Source organism: Syzygium oleosum, unplaced genomic scaffold (assembly GCF_021117445.2).
Source record: "Syzygium oleosum isolate NSW1041296 unplaced genomic scaffold, Sole_v2.1 Sole_v2.19, whole genome shotgun sequence".
In the NCBI taxonomy this organism is placed as follows: Eukaryota; Viridiplantae; Streptophyta; class Magnoliopsida; order Myrtales; family Myrtaceae; genus Syzygium; species Syzygium oleosum.
Genome location: NW_026607503.1, coordinates 7,362,569 through 7,387,178, shown reverse-complemented (window position 1 = coordinate 7,387,178; position 24,610 = coordinate 7,362,569). Strand labels below are relative to the sequence as shown.

At 41.1% G+C, this 24,610-nt stretch overlaps 2 protein-coding genes across 2 annotated transcripts; both read right to left on the bottom strand.

Annotated features, from left to right (window-relative positions):
• Positions 1 to 13,622: 13,622 nt before the first annotated feature.
• Positions 13,623 to 16,076, bottom strand: LOC115688434 (probable mitochondrial saccharopine dehydrogenase-like oxidoreductase At5g39410). Its single transcript, XM_030614252.2, has 3 exons — positions 15,604 to 16,076; positions 14,676 to 15,000; positions 13,623 to 14,514 (listed from the first exon to the last, which is right to left on the bottom strand). The coding sequence occupies exons 1-3, from the start codon at positions 15,969 to 15,971 to the stop codon at positions 13,822 to 13,824; spliced, it is 1,386 nt and encodes a 461-aa protein (XP_030470112.1). The 5' UTR covers positions 15,972 to 16,076; the 3' UTR covers positions 13,623 to 13,821.
• A 7,623-nt stretch (positions 16,077 to 23,699) lies between these two features.
• Positions 23,700 to 24,185, bottom strand: LOC115688440 (uncharacterized). The gene is made up of 2 exons (XM_030614257.1): positions 23,905 to 24,185; positions 23,700 to 23,850 (listed from the first exon to the last, which is right to left on the bottom strand). The coding sequence occupies exons 1-2, from the start codon at positions 24,183 to 24,185 to the stop codon at positions 23,700 to 23,702; spliced, it is 432 nt and encodes a 143-aa protein (XP_030470117.1).
• Positions 24,186 to 24,610: the final 425 nt, after the last annotated feature.

Genomic DNA, 24,610 nt, shown 5'->3' with positions numbered 1-24,610 from the left:
GGATTGGCTGGAGGTACAGGAGGATCGTCATAGCGATTGAGGTTAAGGTGTTGCATAACGAGTCTCATTTGTTCTTCTAAGTTATTTATTTGTTCGTCCTTCTGAACAAGTAAATTATTCAGTCGATGCACTTCTTGAGTCAATTGCTCGTCTTGTCATGGCCTCCTTCGACCAGTCGCAGTGGATGATGAACTTCCAGGATTATTCGGCATGTACATCCTTGACAACGATCCCATCCCAAATATTTTCCCTTTTTTCACCCCACCCGTTGCCTCCATCCATAATGCCATATTATCAACCGGTGGCCCGGACTCAGGACAATCATCACTACCACTAGCACTGCTCATTAAAAGTTCATCATATTTTTCCTATATTAACAATGTAGATGAAAATAAAATCACTATATATATATATATATATATATATATACATATATATACATATATCTACCATAAATATTGAAAGCATTCACGGTTTTCATTATAGTTTACATATAAGCCAAAGTATAACCTTACATACCTTAACAGCTTTTGCTCGATCGCCAGTCCATGTCTTATCTTTCTTTTGAAATGTGCGTTCAAATGTAGCTGCAAATGTGGGTTCCGTCCCCAATTCTTGTGCCTACAAAATGTAAACATGAGTAATTGAATTAAATTAATTTATAACTCATTTAACAGACTTACCAGTCGTTTGCGATGCTCCGCAATGTTGATAGAACCTCCAGCATATGTGGCTGACCCATCACTAGAGCTAGAAGATCGATTCTTCTTATTCTGCTCATAGAGTTGCCGACTCTGTTCAGATGCCCAAAATCTGTTAATTGCCGCCCAATTGTCAGCTATAAAGAAAGACGGCTTCACTTGCTTGACCTTCGCTTTATTCATGACATTTCGCATAAAATCACTGTTTTTCTTATCGAAAATTCTTCTCACTTCATTGTCTTCCGCTTCCTCCCATTTGAACTTCCGCTGCAATGAATAAAAACACAAATTGAAAGTTATTATGATGATCACATATCCATTACCATGCACCAGATAAATATAGACAGATTTTGTAAAGTTCATGTCGGGGAAAATATCTGGTCCTTTAGGTATCGAAAACTACAGAGTTGTTCTGGTCCCTTTACATCATTCTTGACCATCAATATACTACACCAAACTTAATTGGTGAGAAAATAAAATATGTAAAACTTACCTTGAACTCATTCCACCACATTTCTTTCACTTCTTGTGGAACACTTCTGTAAGTAATATACTCTCACATCCAAAAGTTTCTTACTATTTTGTTCAATTCCCTCACAACAGACGGAGCATCCGTGAATCTGCAATCATACGGATATTGTGCAACATCGACAATTCAGTTGACATCAATATCTAAAGCCCTAAATATTACATATACTAAAATAAAAATGAAGTACTTACGAATCTCCAAATGGGCATATGAAGAATCGGTTATCTTCTTGACCTGTGTTTCCGTCAATATTCGATTGTTCCGCCGAATAATGGGGTGGAACGGAAGGAGAGGGAGCTAAAGGAGATTGAACTGGAGGAGATTCAGTTCGCATGTGGCCAAGTCCCGTAACATGTTGTTGAGTGTTGGAGGAAGGGCCAACGTGTCCATATTGTGATGGACCATATTGTGGTTGAGGGTTAGATGACGGGACAGGGGAAGAGGAAAGGGCCGGGGACGAGGACGAGGAAGATGCTTGTCTTCTATACGAATGACCTCCACGTTTATACTGACAAGTAGGAAGGTTATGCGAATATGTAAAGAACTATTGACACGTATTACGGACACATAATGATGTACATGACGAAGCTTACCATTTTGATGGAAAGACTGAGAAAATGTTTCCTTGAAATGAGCCAATGTCGAGTGCTTATGACGTGCAATTTTCTACGAACAAATATACTATGAATCCCATTCATTTTGATATGAAACACCAATATATGAGCACGATATGGGTGGCCACAGGTATCAAACATCACTATATAAATCGCATTCATTTTGATTAAATTTTTTTTGACCACGTACAAAAATTTAAATTTCACTGAAAGTGGGTGGCCACAGGTATTCTAAGTCATTCTATAAAGTTTTGTAAGAGAAAAATTGTTATTATTGTTAAATTTTTTTTGGGACCTAAAAAAATTAAATTTCACTAAAAGTTGGTGGCCACCGATATTCTAAGACATTCTGTAAAGTTTTGAAATTTAAAAATTTGTAGAATTTTTAAATTATTATTTTTTAATATAAAATTTTTCCCGTGAAATAAAAAAAATTTCCATACTAAAATTGGGTGGCCACAGGTAGTATAAGTTATTAGGTAAAGTTTCCAAAATTTTTGTCCTTCTTTATTTTAATAATTTTTAGGGCACGTTAAAAAAAGTAAATATAACTAAAAGTGGGTGGCCACAGGTATTATAAGCCATTCAGTGAAGTTTTGAAAATTTTTAAATTCTAATTTTTTTGACCACCTAAAAAATTTAAATTTCACCGCAAGTTGATGGCCACATGTTTTCTAGGCAATTCTATGCAGTTTTGAAATTTTATATTTTTTTAATTTTTTTTTCACCCAAAAAAAATAAAAATTTCCCTCACAATGGGTGACCACATTTATTTTAAGCAATTTTATAAGGTTATGAAAATTTTTAATATTTTAATATTTTTTGTCCTGGAACGTTAGAAACTCTAAATTTCACTCAAAATGGGTGGTCACTATTAATTTTTGCCATTTTGTGATATTATAAAATTTTAGTTTTTTAAAAATTTTAAAAAACTTTTACGGTCAAATTTCATATTTGTTGCCAACATATACCGTTTTTTTAATTTTCCGTAATTTTTCATGATTTTTTATAGAATTGTTCAATTTTCAAGAATTTTCTGTGAAAACGCTTACTCAATCACCCTATCGTCATTTAACACTTAATCATCCACATAATAGACAAATTAACCAGTCGACCATCGATCAAAGCCACATGCAATCCTGAAATCGACCCGTAACTTAGCCAACGAAAAGTGATCATAAATAATCCCTAAACAAGTCCGACTAATTACCTAATTATACTAACTAGGGTTTAGGGAGTTGCTTACTTGGTTCAAGGACAACAAAAACCGGCCGATCGAACAGTGGCAGTCCCGGCGCGGGCGTGGGCCCAAATGGTGACTAGTCGGCCGTGTGCTCGGCCACGGCAAGAGCAAACAGCAGCGGCGGAACTCGGCGGCGGGTGTCGGGCGCCGATGTGGCAGCGTCGGGCGGCGGCTTCAGCGGCGAGCGGCGTCAGCGGCTTCCGGCGGCGACGGCGTCCGGAAAGCGGCGGCCGGCCGGCAAGCCGTCGCCGCCTCAACGCATACGTCGCCGCCGAGCTTCAGCCGCTTCGGCCGCATCGCCAGCCGAGCCCGCCGCCATGCAGCTGTCGCCAGCAGCCGAGCGGCGGCTAGGAGGCGAGTGGCCCGGTGGCCGGCGTAGCGGCGCAATGAGCGGCAGCGGTGGCGGCGGCGTCGCGCGGGCTTCTGGCGGCGGCAGCGGTAGGCGATGCTTTCCCGGCGAGGGCGGCAACTGGCCGAGGGGGTCGCTTCCGGCGAAAACCTCGGCCAGGCCGATGGTGGGCAGGGCGCGGCAGCGGCGACGGCGGGACGGCGACGGCGACGGCGGCAGCGGCGGGCGGATGGCGGCGGCGTGCAGCGGACAGCGTGGCGGCTCTGGCGGGCGGGCGAGGCGGCGAGGGCCGGGCGCGACGGCGTCAATCTGCTGGTCGGCGGCAAGTGAGGCTTCGGGCAGCTGCTCGGGACGCGAGGCGGCGAGAGAGGGCGAGGGGGCGCGACCGCGGGGGGGAGGCGACGGGCGGGGGGCTTCGGGCGGGCGGCCCGCGACCGGCGACGGGCGGGGAGGCTGCGGGGCAGCTGCGAGGCTGGGCGGCGACGGCGACGGCTGCGACGGCGAGGCGCCGGCGGGGGGGCCGCGGGCGGGCGCCGCAAACGCCGACGGACGGGGGGGCTGCGGGGCGACCGGCGACGGGCGGGGAGGCTGCGGGGCGGCCGCGAGGCCGGGCGGCGACGGCGACAGCGGCCGGCTGCGGCGACGGCGGCGGGGGAGCAGCGCAGATCGGGCTTGGGCGGAGTTGGGGAAGGGGGTAATAATATCGCAAATTTGCGACGGAAATTGGAGTTCCGTCGAAAATTTGCGACAGACTTTCTATGTCCCTTCGCAAATTTGCGACGGAACTCCTCCTTCCGTCGCAAATTTGCGACGGACTTTGAATGTCCATCGCAAATTTTCCATCGACAAAAAATTTCCGACGGAAAAAAAAATCCGTCGCAAGAAACGTAAAAAAAAATCCGTTCGCAAATTTTGAACCGTAAAAATTCCTTCGCAAAATTTGCGAAGGACCACAATAATCTGTCGCAAATTTGCAACGGATCAGTATAGTCCGTCGCAAAATTTGCGACGGACAGGTTGAGTTCCGTCGCAAAATTTGCGACGGACATAATTTAATCCGTCACAAATTTGCGACGGACTATACTGCTCCTTCGCAAAATTGTGACGGAACTCCACTTTCCGTCGCAAATTTGCGACGGATTAAATTATGTCCTTCGCAAATTTTCGCCCGACAAAAAATTTACTTAGGACGTAAAAAAAAATCCGTGGCAAATTTGCTACGGAAATTTTAATCCGTCGCAAATTTCGAACGGTAAAATTTCCCTCCTAAAATGTGCGAAAATTTGCGACGGACCAGTATATTCCGTCGTAAATTTGCGATGGACAGCTTGAGTCCGTCGCAAATTTGCGACGGAATATACTGGTCCGTCGCAAATTTGGACATACTACATATCGTTGTAAATTTGTGACGTCTTTTTTTCGGTCAAAAATTTAGCATCTCATTTATTTGGGTCCTAAATTTGCCACGTCTTTTTGTCAGTCCAAAATTTTGGCATCTCAAATTTTGCAATGGAAATTAGAATATCGGAAATGTTAGGGCACGTTAATAATATTTGACTTGTCGGCATTTAGGGACAAAATTTCGGATGATCAATTAAAATAAAAAGAATAATCGACAATAACAATAATAAAAAAGCACAATAACAATAATAACAAGAACAATAATGATAACAACCAAAATAGCACTTGTAGCGTTAATAATTACACATCTATAGTGTTTTGTGACAAAAATTTTAATCTTCATCTTCGTCTTCATCTTCGTCTTCGTCTTCGTCCTCGTCTTCGTCATCTGTCTGAAAATCAGATTCTGAATATTCTTGTACATTTAATTCGCAAATTTCAGTTAGATCCACATCTATCATTGCTCCACACGGATCTCGTAAAGTTGGTATGTTATATTCCTCAATTTCAACTGTGTTACACACTTCCTCTTGTTGGTAGGCTCTATCCTTCCAGTGTTCCTCGATTTTCCTCTGTGCTTTGATTTTACATGCAGCCCACCAATCAGCTTTGTCACGTTTCAAACTAGGATATGATGCATAACATACTTGAATTGCTTGTTGTGCCAAGACAAATGGTTCATACTTCATATACCTTTTCTTGTGATTTATTTCAACCAAATTGAACTTCGTATGCACCTTCATTCCTTTGACCGGGTCGAACCACGTGCACTTAAATAACACAACCCACATCATTAATGGTCCAAGGTACTCTATCTCTATGATTTCATCCAACAAGCCATAAAAATCATCTTCTGAACTGCTACCATTGGATGACCGAACAGACACACCACTATTCATTGTGGATTTTCCCATTCCATATTCTTGAGTATGAAAATTATATCCATTTATGAAATATGCTGGCCAACTTCGAACTCTTAACTGTGGACCCCATGACAGATGATATAGCAATCATTGCCTTCCAATTTCATCATAATTACTATGAACCTAAGGTTACACATGCAAAGTCAATAATATATATTATACTAAATGATGTATATAATTTTAATAACTTGATTTTGGTCCATAGGCAACTTACATATGTCTTGAACCATGCTGCAAATTGTTCATCGCACAAACGGTCAAACTCATTTGGTTGTAGTCCAAACATTTCAGTTTGGAAAATCCTAATATTAAAAACCATATAAATATTAGCAAATATTTGACACACAAAACATGTATTTGCAAATTTACACTTACTTGAAGTATGGCTCGACTTCTGGGCACTTCAGTAAAATATAAGTACGGGCTGCATGAAATTCTTCGCCTGATAAGTAACGAAACTGACATGCGCCGCTTAGTCGACCCAGATAATTGAAAATAGAGAACGCTGTACAATTGGGATCAATGGGGCCCTCATCATTTCTGCCTGCTCTCCGCCTCTTGCACTGAACATGCGGCTCAAAATAGTATGATGCAAATGTTGTCACTTCTTCCACAATATATGCATTACAAATTGAAACTTCAACACGTGCCCTATTCTTCACTTTTTTCTTCAAATGATATAAGAATCTAGTTAAAATAGAAAGAAGCTTATCGGAACATATTATATGATAAACTAATTTGAACTGTATTTTAAAAAAAACATTACCTCTCAAATGGATACATCCATCGAAATTGGACGGGACCTGCAACTTTGGCTTCATAAGGCAAGTGAACTAAGAGATGCTCCATCGAATCAAAAAACGCTGGAGGAAATATCCTTTCTAAGTTGCAAAGAATAATTGGAATATCTCTCTCTAGTTTTTCCATGTGCGATGCTTTTAACACTGTCGAGCAAATATCATGGAGGAAATTGCTTAACTCTGTAATGGCGCCCCATACAAAGTTCGGTAGAACTTCCTTCAAAGCTATTGGAATTAGTCTTTCCATCAGGATGTGACAATCATGACTCTTCAAACCTGTGAACTTGCATTCATTCAAATCAACACATCTCCCGAGGTTCGAAGCATATCCATCAGGAAACCGCACAGATTTCAACCATTGACAAACAACTCGCCTCTGCTTCTTATCCAATGTATTCGATTTTGGTCCCCTGCTGCTTGCATCCACAGCTAGTATTGGCCGATCGCAAATATCTCTCATATCTTTTCTTGCGTTCAAGTTGTCTTTTGTTTTTCCGGCGACATCCATCACAGTATTTATGACATTGTCGAAAACATTCTTTTCTATGTGCATGACGTCAAGATTATGATGAATAAGATGAGCCTTCCAATATGGTAGATCCCAAAATATACTGCGTTTTGTCCACTTATGTGTACTTCCGTACGCAAAAGTCGTGCCGTGCGGGTTCTCAACAACAGTTGGAAAGTCCTGCACACGCTCCCAAATTTGATCGCCGGTCAACCTCAATGGTGGACGCGTTCTTTCAGTCCTATTCTTGGTGAACTCTTTCTTATTCCTTCTGAAAGGATGACTTGGCGGTAAAAATTGTCTGTGACAGTCAAATAGCTGGGCTTCTTTCCATGTTTTAATCTAAATGACTTTGACCTCTCCAAACATATCGGACATCCTAAGATGCCAGCTGTACTCCATCCAGATAACATTCCGTAAGCTGGAAAGTCATTTATCGTCCAAAGAAGGGCAGCCTTCATTACAAATGTTTGATCGGTAGAAACGTTATACGTAGGGACACCTTCAACCCATAGCCGTTGTAACTCCTTAATCAATGGTTGCATATAAACATCTATCAACTTTTTCGGATTTTACGGCCCTGTCACGATCAATGTCAAAAACATATAAGGTGTCTTCATGCACATACCAGGTGGAAGATTGTACGGCGTTAAGATAACTGGCCAACATGAATAACTTTTTCCTGTTTTCCCAAATGGAGCAAATCCATCGGCACAGAGACCTAACCTGATGTTCCGAGGCTCCATCGCAAACTCAGGGTATGTTCTATCAAAATGTTGCCATGCCTCCACATCTGAAGGATGACACATTAGACCCTCTTCTGTTTCATGATTTGCATGCCAAGTCATGTGTTCAGCAGTGGCTTTAGACGCATAAAGCCTTTGCAATCTAGGGATTAAGGGCAGATAAAACATTTGCTTGCATGGTCTATGCTTCTGATTACGACCCGGCCTCCTGTTAATCTTGTACCTAGGTTGGCTACAGAATTTACAAGATTCTGCATTTTCATCATCTCTCCAATATATCATACAACCCCTACTACATGCATCAATCCTTACCACCGGAAGACCTAAGTTATCCACTAACTTTTTCATATCATAAAAATCACTTGGCATGATGTTATCACGAGGCAATGATTCCCGCATTACTTCAACAAAAGAGTTGAAGCAATCCGCAGACACATTATGCTCTGTCTTAATATTTAATAGTCGGGCTGTCACCGATAACTTAGTGTGGTCCTCACAACCTGCCCATAAAGGTTGATCTGCTGCTTTCAACACATCCCGGAACTGATTAGATTGAAAAGTTTCATTATAGACATTCTCATCAAAACCCGTTACTCCTATATCTTCCAATTGTGAAGCATGACTAGTACCCACTTGTTCACGTATAGGAGTAAAACTAGTCCTTGCATGATTTGATTCTGTGACAAAATTATAACTAACTGCATCAATCACCATCCTCTCGTATGGGTTCAATTGCTCATAATAGCCACATTCTTCCCTAACAGAAAATTGGTCACTTCTTCCATATCCTTCATCAGATATAAATGGTTCACCATGGGAAGTCCAATTATAATAGTTCGAACTAAACCCAAATCTAGTAAGGTGTTCTCTAACTTGATCACACACAAGAAATTTACCATTACCGCACTTTTTACACGGACACCTTAACTTATTTCCATCCATGAACTCATATTTACTACTAGCAAAGTCTAAAAATAGTTCCAACCCAGTACGAAACTCATCTGTCAATCCTTGACGTCCAGGTAAGTTCTTATTATACATCCAAGCCCTTTCTCTTTGCATTGTGTATGTATTAAAATAAAAAATTCTGGTAAAATATTTAAAATATCATATCTATTGTTCTTAATTAAAACCATAAAATTTTGGAAATTATAATTTTTGTTATTCACGCAACAATTAATATGAAATTGCAAAAATAGAAAAAATTACCATGTAAAGAAGACTTACCCAAATATTTGACTGAAATATTGGTAGGAGAAAGTGGTCAATTTGATGAGAATTGCAACGTCCACTTGGATTGCGAGACCTTCAATTAGACACATACCCAAAAAAAATAATCACTGAAGAATCATTTTTTAATAATTTTTAATGTGTGATGGAAATGGAATTCATCCGTCGCAAATTTGCGACGGAATCAAGGATCCGTCGCAAATTTGCGACGGATTTCCTTTATTCCGTGGCAAATTTGCGACGGAAATGGCCGTTCTGCCTCATCCAAAGGCCGGCGAGGTGTCGCCGGTCGTTCAACCGGTGATGCAGATACGAAAAAAAAAACAAACATAAACATATATAAAATAAAAGAAATTACAATGCAACGATGAATAGTCACGAAGCTAGCTAATGATACTTACCGGTACAAAAGCTTCACCGAGATTAATATGTGCGTGCGCGAATTTTGCTGATTTCAGACATATGAAAGAGGGAGAAAAGCGAGAGAGAGCGAGAGAGAGAGATAGGGCTAGAATATCACGGGCTAATAAACTACAAATTTGCGACGGACATGAGTTTTCGTCGCAAATTTGCTACGGATTTGGCGACGGTTTTTTTTTTCCGTCGGAAATTTGCGACGGATTTATTTTCCGTCGCAAATTTGCGACGGATTTTGCGACGGTTTTTTTTCCGTCGCAAATGTGCAACGAATTTTTTTCCGTCGCAAATTTGCGACGGAAAATATAATCCGTCGCAAATTCCGTCGCAAATTTCCGTCACAAATTACATGTTTTTTTGTAGTGTTGTTTCTCTATCTGGGCTCGTCTGTGAGATTTTCTTTGTATGGTAACTAATGCTACTTACATTGTGACATGGCGCTTCCTGATGGCGTCAACAATTATTGTATGACAGAGCACGACAGTAACAGAATATTATCAAACAGGTAGAATCCACTGAGTAGAATCACATAGCAACTCCGTCCTTCGTCGTCAGCCTATTTAAAATGGCTAACCAACTAATAAAGCTATGTTTGGGTATATATAGTGGAGGCAAACCAAATGAGTTTATGGTCTAATTCTCGACATACAATCTCAACACACGGCAAGCCCTTCCCACAGAAAAAAGACTTGGGAGGAGTAGCCAACTGGATTACCTTATCCTTCATAGATGAATTTGCAACAGGAGTGTCACAAATTGAGGCTTGAATAGAGACCAGATCATCTGCTCTTGCTGCAGGCCACCTCCATGACTGGGACCACGTGCAACCTTGGCATTTAAAAGAGAGCCCAGAGTCATAGACAACTCTAATGGGAAAATGAACCATTAGGATGCCACAAGGGCGATAAGGATGGAACCATAAAAAGATATTCTTGCCATCCTCAATGACACCTGATATGAGGCTCAATGTCTCCTTTCATATTTAGAAGTTCTCTCCAAACATAAGAAGAGCTGTCAGGGACCTTGATGCACCAAAAGCTTCTTCTTTCAAGAAGATACTGCTTCACCTAAGCAATCCATTAAGACCCACATTCCACAAGCAAAAACAAAATAAGCTTCATGGCTGATGCCTTATTCCAGTGGTAAAACTGCTTAATGCCCAAACCACCTCTCTCGCCGAGTACATATCTGCCCACCTGACCTTAGCTCCCTTGGCTCTGAATGGCCCGTACATCAGACCCTGACCAGAGAAAAGCAAAGCAACACTTACTCAATTCTCTTAAGGATCTTTGGGAGAATGAACAAACCACACCATTAAGAGACTATTCTATAGATAATTGAATTGATGAGTTGAAGTCTACCAGCAAATAACAATTTTCTCGCACTCCAACTGCTAATTCTGCTCAGATTCTTGTTAGTAAGGGTATTACAGTCCTTATCAAGAGACACCTGATGCATTGATGTCAGTCTTTTGAGGGCTGAATTTTCAAGTCAGACATCACATAGAATTGCTGGAAAATGCCCATCACTTGCTGCAATGCTCCAACAGTTGCATCACCTAGAGACAAACAAACTTTTTCCCATTAAATGCTCATGAACTTGACTGATTTTAGAAGGTTACATTAGCCTTTCTTTGGAAACTCCGCAAAATTAACATATGCTTATGAAAACAATGGTCTTCTCTGATGCTGACAACCCTTCGGTAAATAGGTTAAGGTTGAAGTGGAAGATCCAGAGGAAAAATTGGACTCAAACTTTGCCTTTAGTCACCAATCAACCAATAATTGCAGGCATACATCCAAAACGCACACGTCACTTAAGGCGCGAATGATAATCATTATATTTTAGAAATTAATTTCTGGCCAGATTTTTCTATTTCTATTCCATGGACGAGTTTCTTTGCCAAAATACGCGTTTGATAATGACACAAAATTCCTATTCCTGAAATAGAAATTCGCTTGATAACAATACAAAATTTCTTCCTCCCCAGTGGCTGGCGAGCAGTGGCCGGAGGTGGCCGGTGTCGGGTGGCGGCGAAGGATGGTAGCGAGCGGCGGAAGGCGGCCGGCGAAGGATGGCGGCGGGAGGGCGGCGGCCAATGCTGGGAGGTGGCCGGCGGAGGACTACAGATGGCGGCCGACAGCAGAGGACGGTGGCGAGAGTGGGCCGGTGTCGGGCGGCGGCGGATGACGATGGACGACGGCAGAGGACGGTGGCAGGAGGTGGCCGGCGGAGGACAGTGGCGAGAGGCAGTGGCCGACGATGGGAGGTGGCCGGCATCACGCAACGGCAGAAGACTATAGACGGTTGCGGAGGACGGTGGTGGGAGTTGGCCGGCGGGCAACGGCCGACAATAGGAGGGGGCCGGTGCCGCGCAACGGCAGAAGACTACAGACGGTTGCGAAGGACGGTGGTGGGAGTTGGCGGGCGAGCAGCGGCCAATGACGGGAGGCTACCGGCAATGGCTGACGGCAGCCGATGTCGGGCGGCAACGGAGGATGGGAGGAGGTGACCGACAAAGGACGGCAGAAGGTGGCCGGCGAGCAGTGGACAACATCAGCCAATGGTGGGAGGCGGATAGCGTCGGGCGGTGGTGGAGGATGGCAAATGGCAGGTGGCGGTGGATGACCACCGGCAGGCGGTGGCGGACGGCGTTGGGAGGTAGCCGGGGGCAGAGGACGGCGGCAAACGACAATGGACAACGGTGGTGGGAGGCGACCGGCGGCGGGGGGAGGTGACTAGAGATGACGGCGGGCGGTGGGTGGGCAGCCAACTAGTAGCGAGGACAAGAGATGAGAAGAGTTTTTATTTTTCATTTTTATTCCAGAAATAGAAAATTAGATTTTTTTTTTTTACTTCTTATTTATGTTCCAAACCTATTTATGGAGTAGAAATTTGTTCCAGAAATAGAAAAATGAAATTGCATTACCAAACGGATTTGTGTTCCAAACTTGCTAACCTATTTCTGGAGTAGAAATTTGTTCCAGAAATAGAAAAATGAAATTGCATTACCAAACGGATTTGTGTTCCAAACCTGTTCCCGGGAACAGAAAAATAAAAAAATACAGAAACAGAATGGTTATCATCCGTGCCCTAAGTGTCTTCAACTGCCGGTCTTTCTATGTCAGAAACATTCTCCACTTCACAATGCTCAAGTTTGCACCAGAAAAATCGAGAGATTACATGAAACTGCATATGCAGAGAGGCATGTAAGCAGAGTAACATCAAAAACATATTTGATAGGTTCACCAGCACTAGATTGACGTTTGGAGGTGTGCCAACCAAATCGACTATGACGTAGGGAGGACTCCGGAGACAGACGAGTTCCGCTCCTCGGAGGGCCACTGGTGGGGCGACGATGAAGCCGACATTGTGATCAAAGAGGAGAGAGAAGCTCACGGGTTGGATCCGTGGATTCGAAGAGAGAGAAGAGAGTCTGAGATGGTCTAAGGGAAAAAAAAAAAAAGAAAGAAAGAAATGGACGACTATGGTGTCTCGCTCGTCAATGGTAACATGATTAATAAGCGGGTTAAAAGTAGATTCGTAACATTCCTATTTAAATCCATTTATTATAGGCCTTTCATTTTAAACCATGCCCTATATTTCAAATTTGAGACGAGCCATATATATAACCAATTTCGATAAATTTGACTTAAAATATGGACTTGTGACTCGTTTCAACAGACCTAGTCATATCTATATAATACTTGTAATCAAACTTTTAAATTTTGTAATTATAAGAAATAATAAAATAATAAACATCAGTCGCAGATTATATGGGAAAACGAAGAAGTGTTGGAGCAAAAAGTTAAACAAAGCACGAAAATATTGTCCGATATCCCAGGATAATAGATAGAGACAATGCTTGAACAAAATTTGCTTTACGTAGCCTTTAGATCATCTGTAGAGATCATCTCCTTCTGTTTGAAGAAGAAGAATCCCCAATTTGTAAAAGAAGGAACTTCATCTTATAGCTCAGTTAATTAGGATAACTTATTCTGCACATTTTGAACATACTTAACTATCACAAAATACCGAAACAAAGGGTCCATTTATTTAGTAAGAACATTAACAGCACTCACCGAGATGTGGAAACATAGGGCATATATCACATAGAGTGGTGAAGATTGAATAATGAGACACACCAAATACGCTCCATACTTACAAAAAAGAAAAATGAACATTGTTAAATGATAAATTGTCCGCGCTGCACAAGTTAGCTTGTAGATAAAGGCAACATCACAAGCAAGTAAAAAGGAAAGTAAAATATGAGAATCTGTGGATAATTTGCTCTAGTGAGCTTTCGTATTCTACGAGAAAAGCTTCATAAAGTGGTCGATAACGAGAAAATCAGTACTCATCAAGCATGTAGGGCACTCTTTGAAATGACATCAAATGATATCCCATTCTTCTCGAGTCGTTCTTGGAGATCTGTAGGGCCAAAAACAATTCCTGGTGGATATGATCCACCCTTGGGTAGGTTTTCCCGGTTGCTCAGAAGAATAAGAGCACACTGAAGCAAAATTATGGGTGTGGTCAAATAGCCAACCTCAGGTCCTGTCACCCTCGTTATTATCTCCATGTCCGGTTTAACATTACTCTGTGAAGCCACATCTCTGCTACTGTAACCATGTCCAACGAACCACATCTTAAATGAAGCACTTGCCACCTCATCTTCAGTTGGACCTTTCTCTCTGAACCACCCAAAGCTGAAAACTGAGGGAAGTTTTAGGAGAAGCCATCTCCCGAAAGCAGTTCTACCCAGGACCCCTATGAACATCCCAACTATTATTAATCTAAATATGCCCAACAAGGACTTTAAGCCCATTTTCACCCCAAAATGCGCAGGTTTTACAGTGGACCAAAAGGCCTTCCTCTTTTCGATATGCTCAGCATCTTCATTAGCACCAGGAAGACCATGAGGGTTTTCAGTCAAGATGGATAGCGTTCTGCGAACCACCACCGAATCTGCTGAAGGTAGCTTTACAGCCCAAAGACCAATCTTATTCTGGTGCTCTATAATCGATCCCTTTGGAGGAGCAGGTCCGGGAATCTGCAGACAAAAAATGAACAATACCAAGAATTTCAGAAAATTCTCATGATCAATCGTAGTTGTTAAATGACCACGTCAGCTGCAACCAATGAAAAACATAAAATTTTATGATGACGGAAGACACTCATATTTAATGGCCAACAGCAACTGTCTTCCCCTACCGCAGGCCTAGCTCTTCTGGGTCTGGATCGCCTCAGTTCCTGCAATTTTTCCACGTTGGCCACACCTAAAACTGCCGACTGATATGTCCCGAAGTTCCCGACAATTCTCCTTTCAGACTCCAGACTCACGTATGCTTCGACCCAGTTCACAACAGCTGGTTCTGTCCACTGTCTGGAGTTGAACATCAAGCCCAATTCGGCTGGAACAGAGTCGAAGCCACATGCTGAAATGACCAAAGAACCTGTCTCCACTGCTCTTTCATGGTACTTAGCCCCCATCCTCTCCATGAACTCAGGCTCACCACAAATATCCAAGTAATCACAACTGGAATAAGAACCACAGAGGTCAAGGACTAAACTTAATCTACAACGAATGCTCAATTAAATAAAGCATAGCCACAAAGAGGTGCAATTTCATTTCCTTTACTGTAAATTGTGTATAATAATCAACATCTTAAACAAACCGAACACGAACAGATACTTGGAAAAAGGGCTTGATTTCTCCGAATTACTTCTCATTTAGCACTTTCCAACTGGTCAGCACTACGACCCTGAAGTGAAGAAGTACCCATCTAACCACATGTGATCTTGAAATTGTTCATTCCTCGATTTGGTTATGCCATTTGACGCTCATCCATCCTAACCTTCTACGTCAATCCCTGCATCTTTAATCCGAGTAGCCATCGGGTGACTCGAAGACCAGAGGCACACGACAGAATTCACATTTCATGCATCATAACAAACACCACGCGCCGATTTCCCCAAATGGCAATACAAAGAGCTCTTTATTGGACTCGCTTCCATCTATCTAAGTCTAATCAAAAGCATCTCTTCAATCTTTTCCATTCCTCTCCAAAGATTCAGATAACGCACAGAAAACCCTAAACTTGACGAGAAAGAGAGAGAATCAATGAAACAATCAGCCCACCCAGATTCCACGCAGGCGGCGACGACAGGCTCGCCATACAGGCGGAAGGGGCCGACGCAGTTGAGCACGAGCCGCGTCTGGGCGCACATGCGGCCGAGGGAGGCAGGGTCGCCGGCGTCGGCGGCGAGGAGGGCGATGTCGGGCGGGAGATCGGGGCGGGCGGCCCACCGGAGGGCGTCGGCGAGCCTGGCCGGGTTGCGGCCGGCGAGGGCGATGGATTTGAGAGGGGAGGAGGGAGCGGTGGGGGCGAGGAACTTGAGGGCTTCTCGCACGACGTACTTGCCCGTGAACCCGGAGGCTCCCAGTATGATCAGGTCGTACTGCGGAGACCGACCCGGGAGCTGTCGTTGCTCTGGAGGTTCGTCCATGGCTGAACTCCACTGCGCGACGGCGAGAGAGAGAGAAGGACGATCGGTTGATTGATGCTGCTGCTGCTTGGAAGTGCGTGCCACCGATCGACGACCTCGCACACGTTCAACAAATAAGTTTTAGTTCGGGATAACGACAGAAAGAGTCTCTTACCTCCGGCTCATTGCGCAATTTGATACATGAATTTTTAATTTATTTAATATAATTTCTGAACTTTAGCTTAATATTTAATATGGTCCCTGAACTTTTAATTTGTTCAACGTGGTCTATGAACTTTGATATATGTTCAATTTAGTCCCTGAAGTTAAATTAATGGAAGGACTACATTGAATATTTTTATAAAGTTTAGGGACTATATTGAACATGTATCAAAAGTTTAGAGGCCACATTGAACAAATTGAAAATTTAGGGACCACATTAAATATTTGGTTAAAGTTCAAAGACTACATTGAATAAATTAAAAGTTCAGGGAGCAAATTATACATTGAGTCAAAATTTAATGTCTGTTTGTGTTATTTTCCCTTTTAGTTTATATATTTGTTAGCTCCACAAATTCAATTTTCTTTGTTGAGTTGACTTTCAAACTATGGATGAATATTTTCTTGAATACCTTTTATAATAATATTCCCCATCTTGAAGGTTACCTGAGTCGGTAATTATATAAATAAATCCATTATATCTACGAGTAAATTTAACACAATAATAAACCTGTTTAAAATAAATCTTGTTGTATTCCTAAATTTAATTTACAATGGTGCTCATAATAATCAATAATTTGCATGACTGACAAATTTTTTCTTTCCTAGTGGACTTCAATGTTTTTTTAACAAAAGAATCGTCTTTGGATATATATTAGATTTAACATTATCAAATTTGTATTTCATATTCTTCCCCAATATTTATTCTGTTTTAGTTTTTCCATTTAATCTTTACCATGCATATTTTGATTGTTTAATATATGTCCAGTGAAAGTTATCATTGGTGATTGCACATTGTGAATTAATAGCATGCTTTTCATTATGAAAAAATAAAGAAGCAAATATAGTGTTACAAGAAGGAAAAATAATTGACGATCTTTGTTTTGTCACTTATTATAATTTATCTTTTACATTAAGTGTATTATGGTGAAATTATCACTGTAAATTGTTTCCAAAATATTCTTTCATCCATATTTATTTTTTTACTCAAAAAAAATTAAGTATCTAAGATAGATTGATTTTAGAGTAATAAAGGTTGTGCAAGATGTTAAAAATTATAAATGAACTATCAAATGCTTCTTTTGTTATTTAAATATATATATTTAAAAAGTAAATAAATATATATATGAAAAAATTAGAAAAATATATATATTTATCTGTCCGGTCCGGTCCGGTTCCCACCCTAGAACCGAGAACCGGACCGCCCGAAAACCGGTTCCACTTTTAGGAACCGGGAACCGGACCGATATTCCCAAGAACCGGACCAAACCGGTCGGTCCGGTCTAGTCCGGTCCGGTCCCGGTTTGGGCGGTCCATCTTGCTCACCCCTATTAGGGACGCACGGAAAAGAGGGAACTCTTGAACATACATGATTTGTGTGATGTGAGCCTTATATCCAATATACTTTGGATTGGACCTAAATTTAAGTATCGAAACACTTGAGAATATGAGCAAAGCATGGAAAAGAGGGAACTCTTGAACACGCATGATTTGTGTGATGTAAGCTTTATATCCAATTTAAATTGGTTATTTGTAAACACTTTCTATTTGAGCCTAATTTAAATATCGAAAACACTAGAGCATATAAGCAAAGCACGGAAAAGAGGGAACTCTTGAACACATGTGATTTGTGTGATGTGAGCTTTATATCCCATTTGAATTGTTTATTTGTAAACACTATAGATTTAGGCTTAATTTAAGATCGAAAACACTTGAACATATGAGCGAATGTAACTTTGATTTTTCAATTATAGTAGATTATTTACTACTAGTTCTCTTCATGAAGTAGGTACTGATATTCGGACCGAAACATGTAAATCTCTAATGTCCTTTATTCTTCCCCGTTTATTTCTCTGGTAATTTCATATTGATTTAAGGGAAAATTTCAAATCAATATCCAAAGTGAGGCCATTTTATCAAAAAAAGGTCCAAAGTAGACGTAGTGTCAAATAAGGGCCCAAAGTGCCCAATCAATCTCAAATAGGGGCCCGAAGTGCCCAATTAGTCTCAAGTAAGGGCCTGGGTTGGCCGGCCAGTCAAATGCTCACCGGCCGGCGAACCCAGGCCCTTATTTGAGACTAATTGGGCACTTCGGGCCCCTATTTGAGACTGATTGGGCACTTCAGGCCCTTATTTGACACTATGTCCACTTTGGACTCTTTTTTAAGAAAATGACCCCACTTTGGGTACTGATTTGGAAGTTTCCCTTGATTTAATTGCAAAATGCTCTCAGTTTCCACGTTAATTTACAACACTAAGGAAGGGAATTTTTTTATTTTGGAAAGTCTCCCATTTAATTGCTTAATAACATTACGTTTTCATCACATCTAGTAACAATTGTTGTGAACTCTATTAATAGCATAGGAGTTTCTCGGAAAAAGTGTCAAAAAAGTCATAAACCTTTTTTTGGTGTCAATTGAGTCTTAAACCATTTGTCTTTGCGCCAATTCAATCCTTTTGCCTAATTTTGATAGGATATTGCTTATGTGGACGCCAATCGACCTACATGGCACCGCCGGCACTGACATAGATAATTTTTAATAATATTTTAATATTTTTTCAATTTTTTATTGTTTTTTGTTTTTTTCTTTTTTTCCTTCTTTTCTTTTTGTCTTTTCGTTTCTTCTTCTACCTTTGATTGGTGGCTGGCCGGCCACTGACCATGGCCGGTTGCCTGGCAAGGCCGCTATCGCCCGCCACAGGCAAGGCTCGATGGACCCTCGCTTGGGTGAGGGCAAGCTTCGGAAAGGGCGAGCCCCAGCGAGGGCAGGCAAGGCCCAGCAAGGTTCGGCCTTGCCCAGGCCAAATTTGGCGAGATCGCCTTGGCCTAGGCGAGAGCTGACCTCTCCAGATTTGGCCTAGGCGAGGCCGACCCTCGCCTAGGCAAAGGCAAGCCCTAGCGAGAGCTCCCCTGGCCAAATCTAGTGAGGTCGCCCTTCCCCGAGCGAGGGTTGGCCAGGCCTCGCCTGTGGCAGGCAACGGTGGCCTCGCTTGGGCGAGGCTAGGCAGCCAATCACTAGCCAAAGGTAAAAGAAGAAAGGAAATGAAAAAAAAAAAGAAAAAAAGGAAAAAAAATCAAAAAAAATATTTTAAAAATCAAAAAATTATTAAAATATTATTAAAAATTGTCCACGCCAGCGTCGGCAGTGCCATATAGGTTGGTCGGCATCTACGTCAGCAAATCCTGGCAAAATTAGTTGAAAGGACTGAATTGGCACAAAGACAAAAGGTTTAAAACTCAATTGACATCAAAAAAAATGTTTAAGACTAAATTGGCACCAATACAAAAGGTTTAGAATTTTACTAACACTTTTCCTGGAGTTTCTCAATAAGGTAAACCGCATACATCCACAAATTACCTCAGTTGAGAGAATCTCTAACATTATTGGAAATCAAGACAGTATAAACACGCGTGACACGCTTATGTCGCAATATCACTAGAGCAAAATGTTAATCTTTATTTATTTTTTATCTATCTTTTTTGAGCTTTTTGAACAAGTTTTGATAAATAATTGAACGCACGAGCATGACATGAAGGTTGCTTTCGTGACTGAATTTGCCCTAAACTCTATGAACAAACAAGAATTTAGTGGACAATAATGCATGCACCTCAAACCAATTGAATTGTTAAACTAAGTCTTGCACATAAAGCAGGTCGACCTCATAAGTTTAAATGTTTCATATGCATTTCGATTCTTGCATCAAACTATTTGATGTGCTGGCAAGGACAGAGCTTGACTATTTTGTCAATATGATAAAATACACCGGTCTCAACAGGATCATTAATATCCACTCAATGATCCATCGACCGGGAACAATTTAAAGATTCAGTCTAACTATAAACCTGTCACACATATTCTCAACATCTTAAGAATAGGTCTAGTCACAAATGATCTTATGGAATCATTCATATATTTAAATAATTGGACAAATAAATAAATACGTCATTGCCATTAAATAAATAATGAATTGAAAATACAACTTAAATCCCTACCATGTAACTATTACATGGTGACTTTAGGGCATACATCTAACAGTCTCCCACTTGCACTAAAGCCAATTTGTCTGGTACCTCAAACCCATCTTATCAATATGTCTTTCAAAAGAAGACTGAGGCAAGGCCTTAGTGAAGGGATCTGCCACGTTTTCCGTTGACGTAATTTTCTGCAAGGCGATATCACCTCTCCTAACAATTTCTCTAATGAGATGGAAGCGTCTCTCAATGTGCTTGAACTTCTGGTGAGACCTTGGTTTCTTCGCTTGAGCTATTACGCCATTGTTATCACAAAACAATGTAATTGGTTGTTCAATGGAAGGAATGACTCCAAGTTCAGAAATGAACTTCTTCATCCAAGCGGCTTCCTTTGCTGCTTCAGAAGCGGCTACATACTCTGCCTCAGTGGTGGAATCATCAGTTATGCTTTGTTTGGAACTCTTCCAACTAACTACGCCACCATTGAGTGTAAAGACAAACCCAGATGTAGACTTACAATCATTAGGATCCGATTGAAAATCGGAATCAGTATAAGCTTCAACTTTAAACTCTCCTTCTCCATATATCAAGAATAAATCCTTAGTCCTTCGCAAGTACTTAAGGATATTCTTGACTGCTATCCAGTGCTCTTCCCCTTGATCAGACTGATATCTGCTAGTAGTGCTTACAGCATGTGCAATATCAGGTCTCGTACATAGCATAGCATACATTATGCTTCCAATAGCGGATGCGTAAGGTATCTTTGCCATCCGCTCTCTTTCTTCAGGAGTGTTGGGACACATCTCCTTGGAAAGATGGATTCCGGGCCTAAAAGGCAATAATCCTCTTTTGGAACATTGCATATTAAAACGTGCTAACACTTTGTTTATGTACGTAGACTGTGAAAGGCCAATCAATCGTCTCGATCTATCTCTATAGATCTTGATACCTATAATATAGGTTGCCTCTCCTAAATCTTTCATGGAGAATTTCTGTGACAAAAATAGTTTGATCGATGATATCATCGGTACATCGTTCCCAATCAAAACTATATCATCGACGTACAAAACTAGAAATGTAATTGCATTCCCACTGACCTTCTTGTATACACAAGGTTCATCCGGGTTTTTGATGCAGCCAAACGATTTGACTACTTCATCAAAACGGATATTCCAACTTCTGGAGGCTTGTTTGAGTCCATAAATGGATCTCTTAAGTCTACACACCTTCCTACTTTCACTATTGGATTCAAAACCCCGTGGTTGTTCCATATAGATGTCCTCCTCAAGAAAATCATTTAGAAAAGCCGTTTTGACATCCATTTGGAATATTTCATAATCTAGGTGTGCAGCTATAGCCAACATAATCCAAATGGATTTTAGCATGGCCACAGGTGAGAAAGTTTCATCATAATCGATTCCTTCTTTTTGACGATATCCTTTCGCCACAAGCCGTGCTTTGTAAGTTCCAACTTAACCCTCAGCATTCATCTTCCTCTTGAAGATCCATTTACAGCCAATTGGTACAATACCATTAGGCGGGTCAACTAAGGTCCAAACTTCGTTGGAATACATTGAATCCATTTCGGATTTAATGGCTTCTAGCTATTTACCAGAATCAATGTCCGACATCGCCTCCTCATAGGTGTTTGGATCACCAGGTTGATCACCATCATTCACAATGAATAATGGTTCAATATGTTCAACCAAGTGTCTATAACGAGCAAGTGGATGAGACGTTCTCGCGCTTCTCCTAAGAGGTTGTGTATCGGAAGCTCCTACTGAATCAGAGATCGGTGTCTGAACTTGGTTGTTTGATAATTCATTGTTCTCTTCTTGTAAGACTATTTTCCGCCCAGCACCACCTTTCTGGACGAACTGATGCTCCAGAAAAGAAGCATGCCTGCTGACCGAAATTCTTAGGTCAGAGTGAAAATAGAAATAGTATCCAAGAGACTCCTTTGGATATCCAATGAAGCGACCTTGTTCAGACCTAGCTTCCAATTTTTCCATTTTCAGCTTCTTGACGAAAGCTGGACAACCCCAAATCTTAATATGATTAAGACTTGGTTTCCTACTATGCCATATCTCATAAGGCGTAGTTGGAACAGATTTGGATGGTACTCTGTTCAGTACATATGCAGCTGTCTCAATGGCATATCCCCAAAGGGATATAGGCAAATCGATGTAACTCATCATAGATCGCACCATATCTAATAAAGTGCAATTTCTTCTTTCAGATACACCATTGTGTTCTGGAGTTCCAAGAGGTGTCCACTGTGATACAATGCCATTATCTTTAAGATAGTCTAGGAATTCAGTACTAAGGTATTCACCTCCTCAATCAGATCAAAGAGCCTTAATGCATTTTCCTGTTTGTTTCTCAATTTCAGCCCTGAATTCCTTGAACTTTTCAAAAGATTCGGATTTATTCTTCATTAAGTACAAATAACCATACCGTGACTGATCATCAGTGAAGGTAATGAAGTAAGAATAGCCACCTCTAGCATTTTCATTAATTGGTCTACATACATCTGTATGTATCAATCCCAGTATGTCAGCAGCTTGCGCACTATGTCCCACAAAAGGCGCTTTGGTTATTTTTCCTAGAAGACATGCCTCACAAGCCAAGTACGGCTCAAATATTGATGGATCAATATACCCATCATTACTCAACTTGTTGATTCTATCTTCTCCAATATGACCTAACAGGAGATGCCAAACATACTTTGGGTTTGGACTATCTCTAGGGCGTTTATTAGTTATGGCATTTATATCATTATTGTATTGCTTATTGGTATTGGTAATCGCATTACCGGAAATTGTAATGGTATAAAGATTATTGGTTAATAAGCCAGAACCAACACATCTCCTATTATGATAAATAGAGCATACATCATTAGCAAAAGAAAATTCATAATTCTCTTTACTCAAACGAGGTATAGAGATGATGTTCCTAATAGCATTCTCATAATGCAAGCAATTTTTCAATACCAATACATGTCTAGAAGGCAAACATAAACGAAAAGTCTCTACAGCTAACGCAGCAACTCTTGCTCCATTTGCAAATGTTAGGACAATTTCATTTTGCCCCAGCATCTTGCTTATTTTCAGATTCTGCAAAGACATACAAATATGTGAGGTTGCAGCAGAATCTAGAACCCATAAGTTGGATTCAGCACTAACCATAAGATTAGTTTCAATAAGCATAGACACCATACCTTCGCAAGGTTGGTCCTTAGGCTTGACCTTCAAGCTCGCGAGATACTTCTTGCAGTTCCTCCTCCAGTGCCCTTTGACACCACAATAATGACAATTCACTTTTTCATCATTGGGCTTTGATTGCACAGCATGTTTTATAGGCCTCTTCCATTTCTTTTTCTTCAAAACAGTCTTACTCTTTGAAGAAGAAGCCTTAGCCATAGCCACCACATTGGGTCTCGTGTTGTACATTTCCTTCTCATAAACTACCAACATGCTATGTAACTCAGCAAGAGTTTTCTCCATCTTATGCATGTGGAAGTTTTGGACAAAGCCAGAGAAGGAATCGGGCAAAGATTAGAGGATCAAATCCACAGCTAACTCATTATCCATAATAAGATTAAACCTAGCCAACTCTTCTATGTGCCAAATCATCTTCAAAGCATGATCATTAACCGATGATCCCTCAGCCATCCTCATACGGTACAATGCCTTAGATATCTCATATCTAGAGGTTCGACCATTCTCATCAAAATATTATTTTAAGTGCAAGATGATCAACCTAGCATCTTCCATAGTTTCATACTTCTTCTGCAATTCATTATTCATTAAAGCAAGCATGTATGACCTAACTTTTAAGTCATCATCACACCACTTATCATAAGTGACGCGCTCATCTTGGGTCCCACCCTCAGGAAAGGAGTCTGGCATCTTTTGATCAAGCACATACCCGATTTTCTCCGAATTGAGAACAATTCTCAAATTCCTCACCCAATCAGTGAAATTGGATCCAGTCAAACAATTCTTGTCAAGTATAGAAGCGAGTGGGTTTGTGGTCACCATTTTCAGAGTAATAATATATTTGTGCAGAAAATAAATTGTTAGCCATTGTCTTTCAAAATAACCATTTCATTTTGGCCTTTAAATGAAATAGTGCCTCCCACTAAATTTTTCGAATCGCATACTCCTTAAAATGGGAAAACGGTAATCTTTGTTGGGTAAAGATTACGAGTGGGGATTGGAGTCCCACCAGCCCATAGCCCACCTCACTTGATAGTTATTGGTGTTCTATGAACTTAGTGAGTGAACTAATTTGTTCAACGCATCATATATGAGTCCCAACCATAACTTCGGCCTCTAGACCATGAAAGTCTCACCTGACAGTTATTGACATCATGATCATAGTTAAGTCTAGCCCATCATCTCATGTAAGTATTGAAAACACAAACGATCCCCTCACCTGACATTTGTTGGAAATCGTTCGGCTC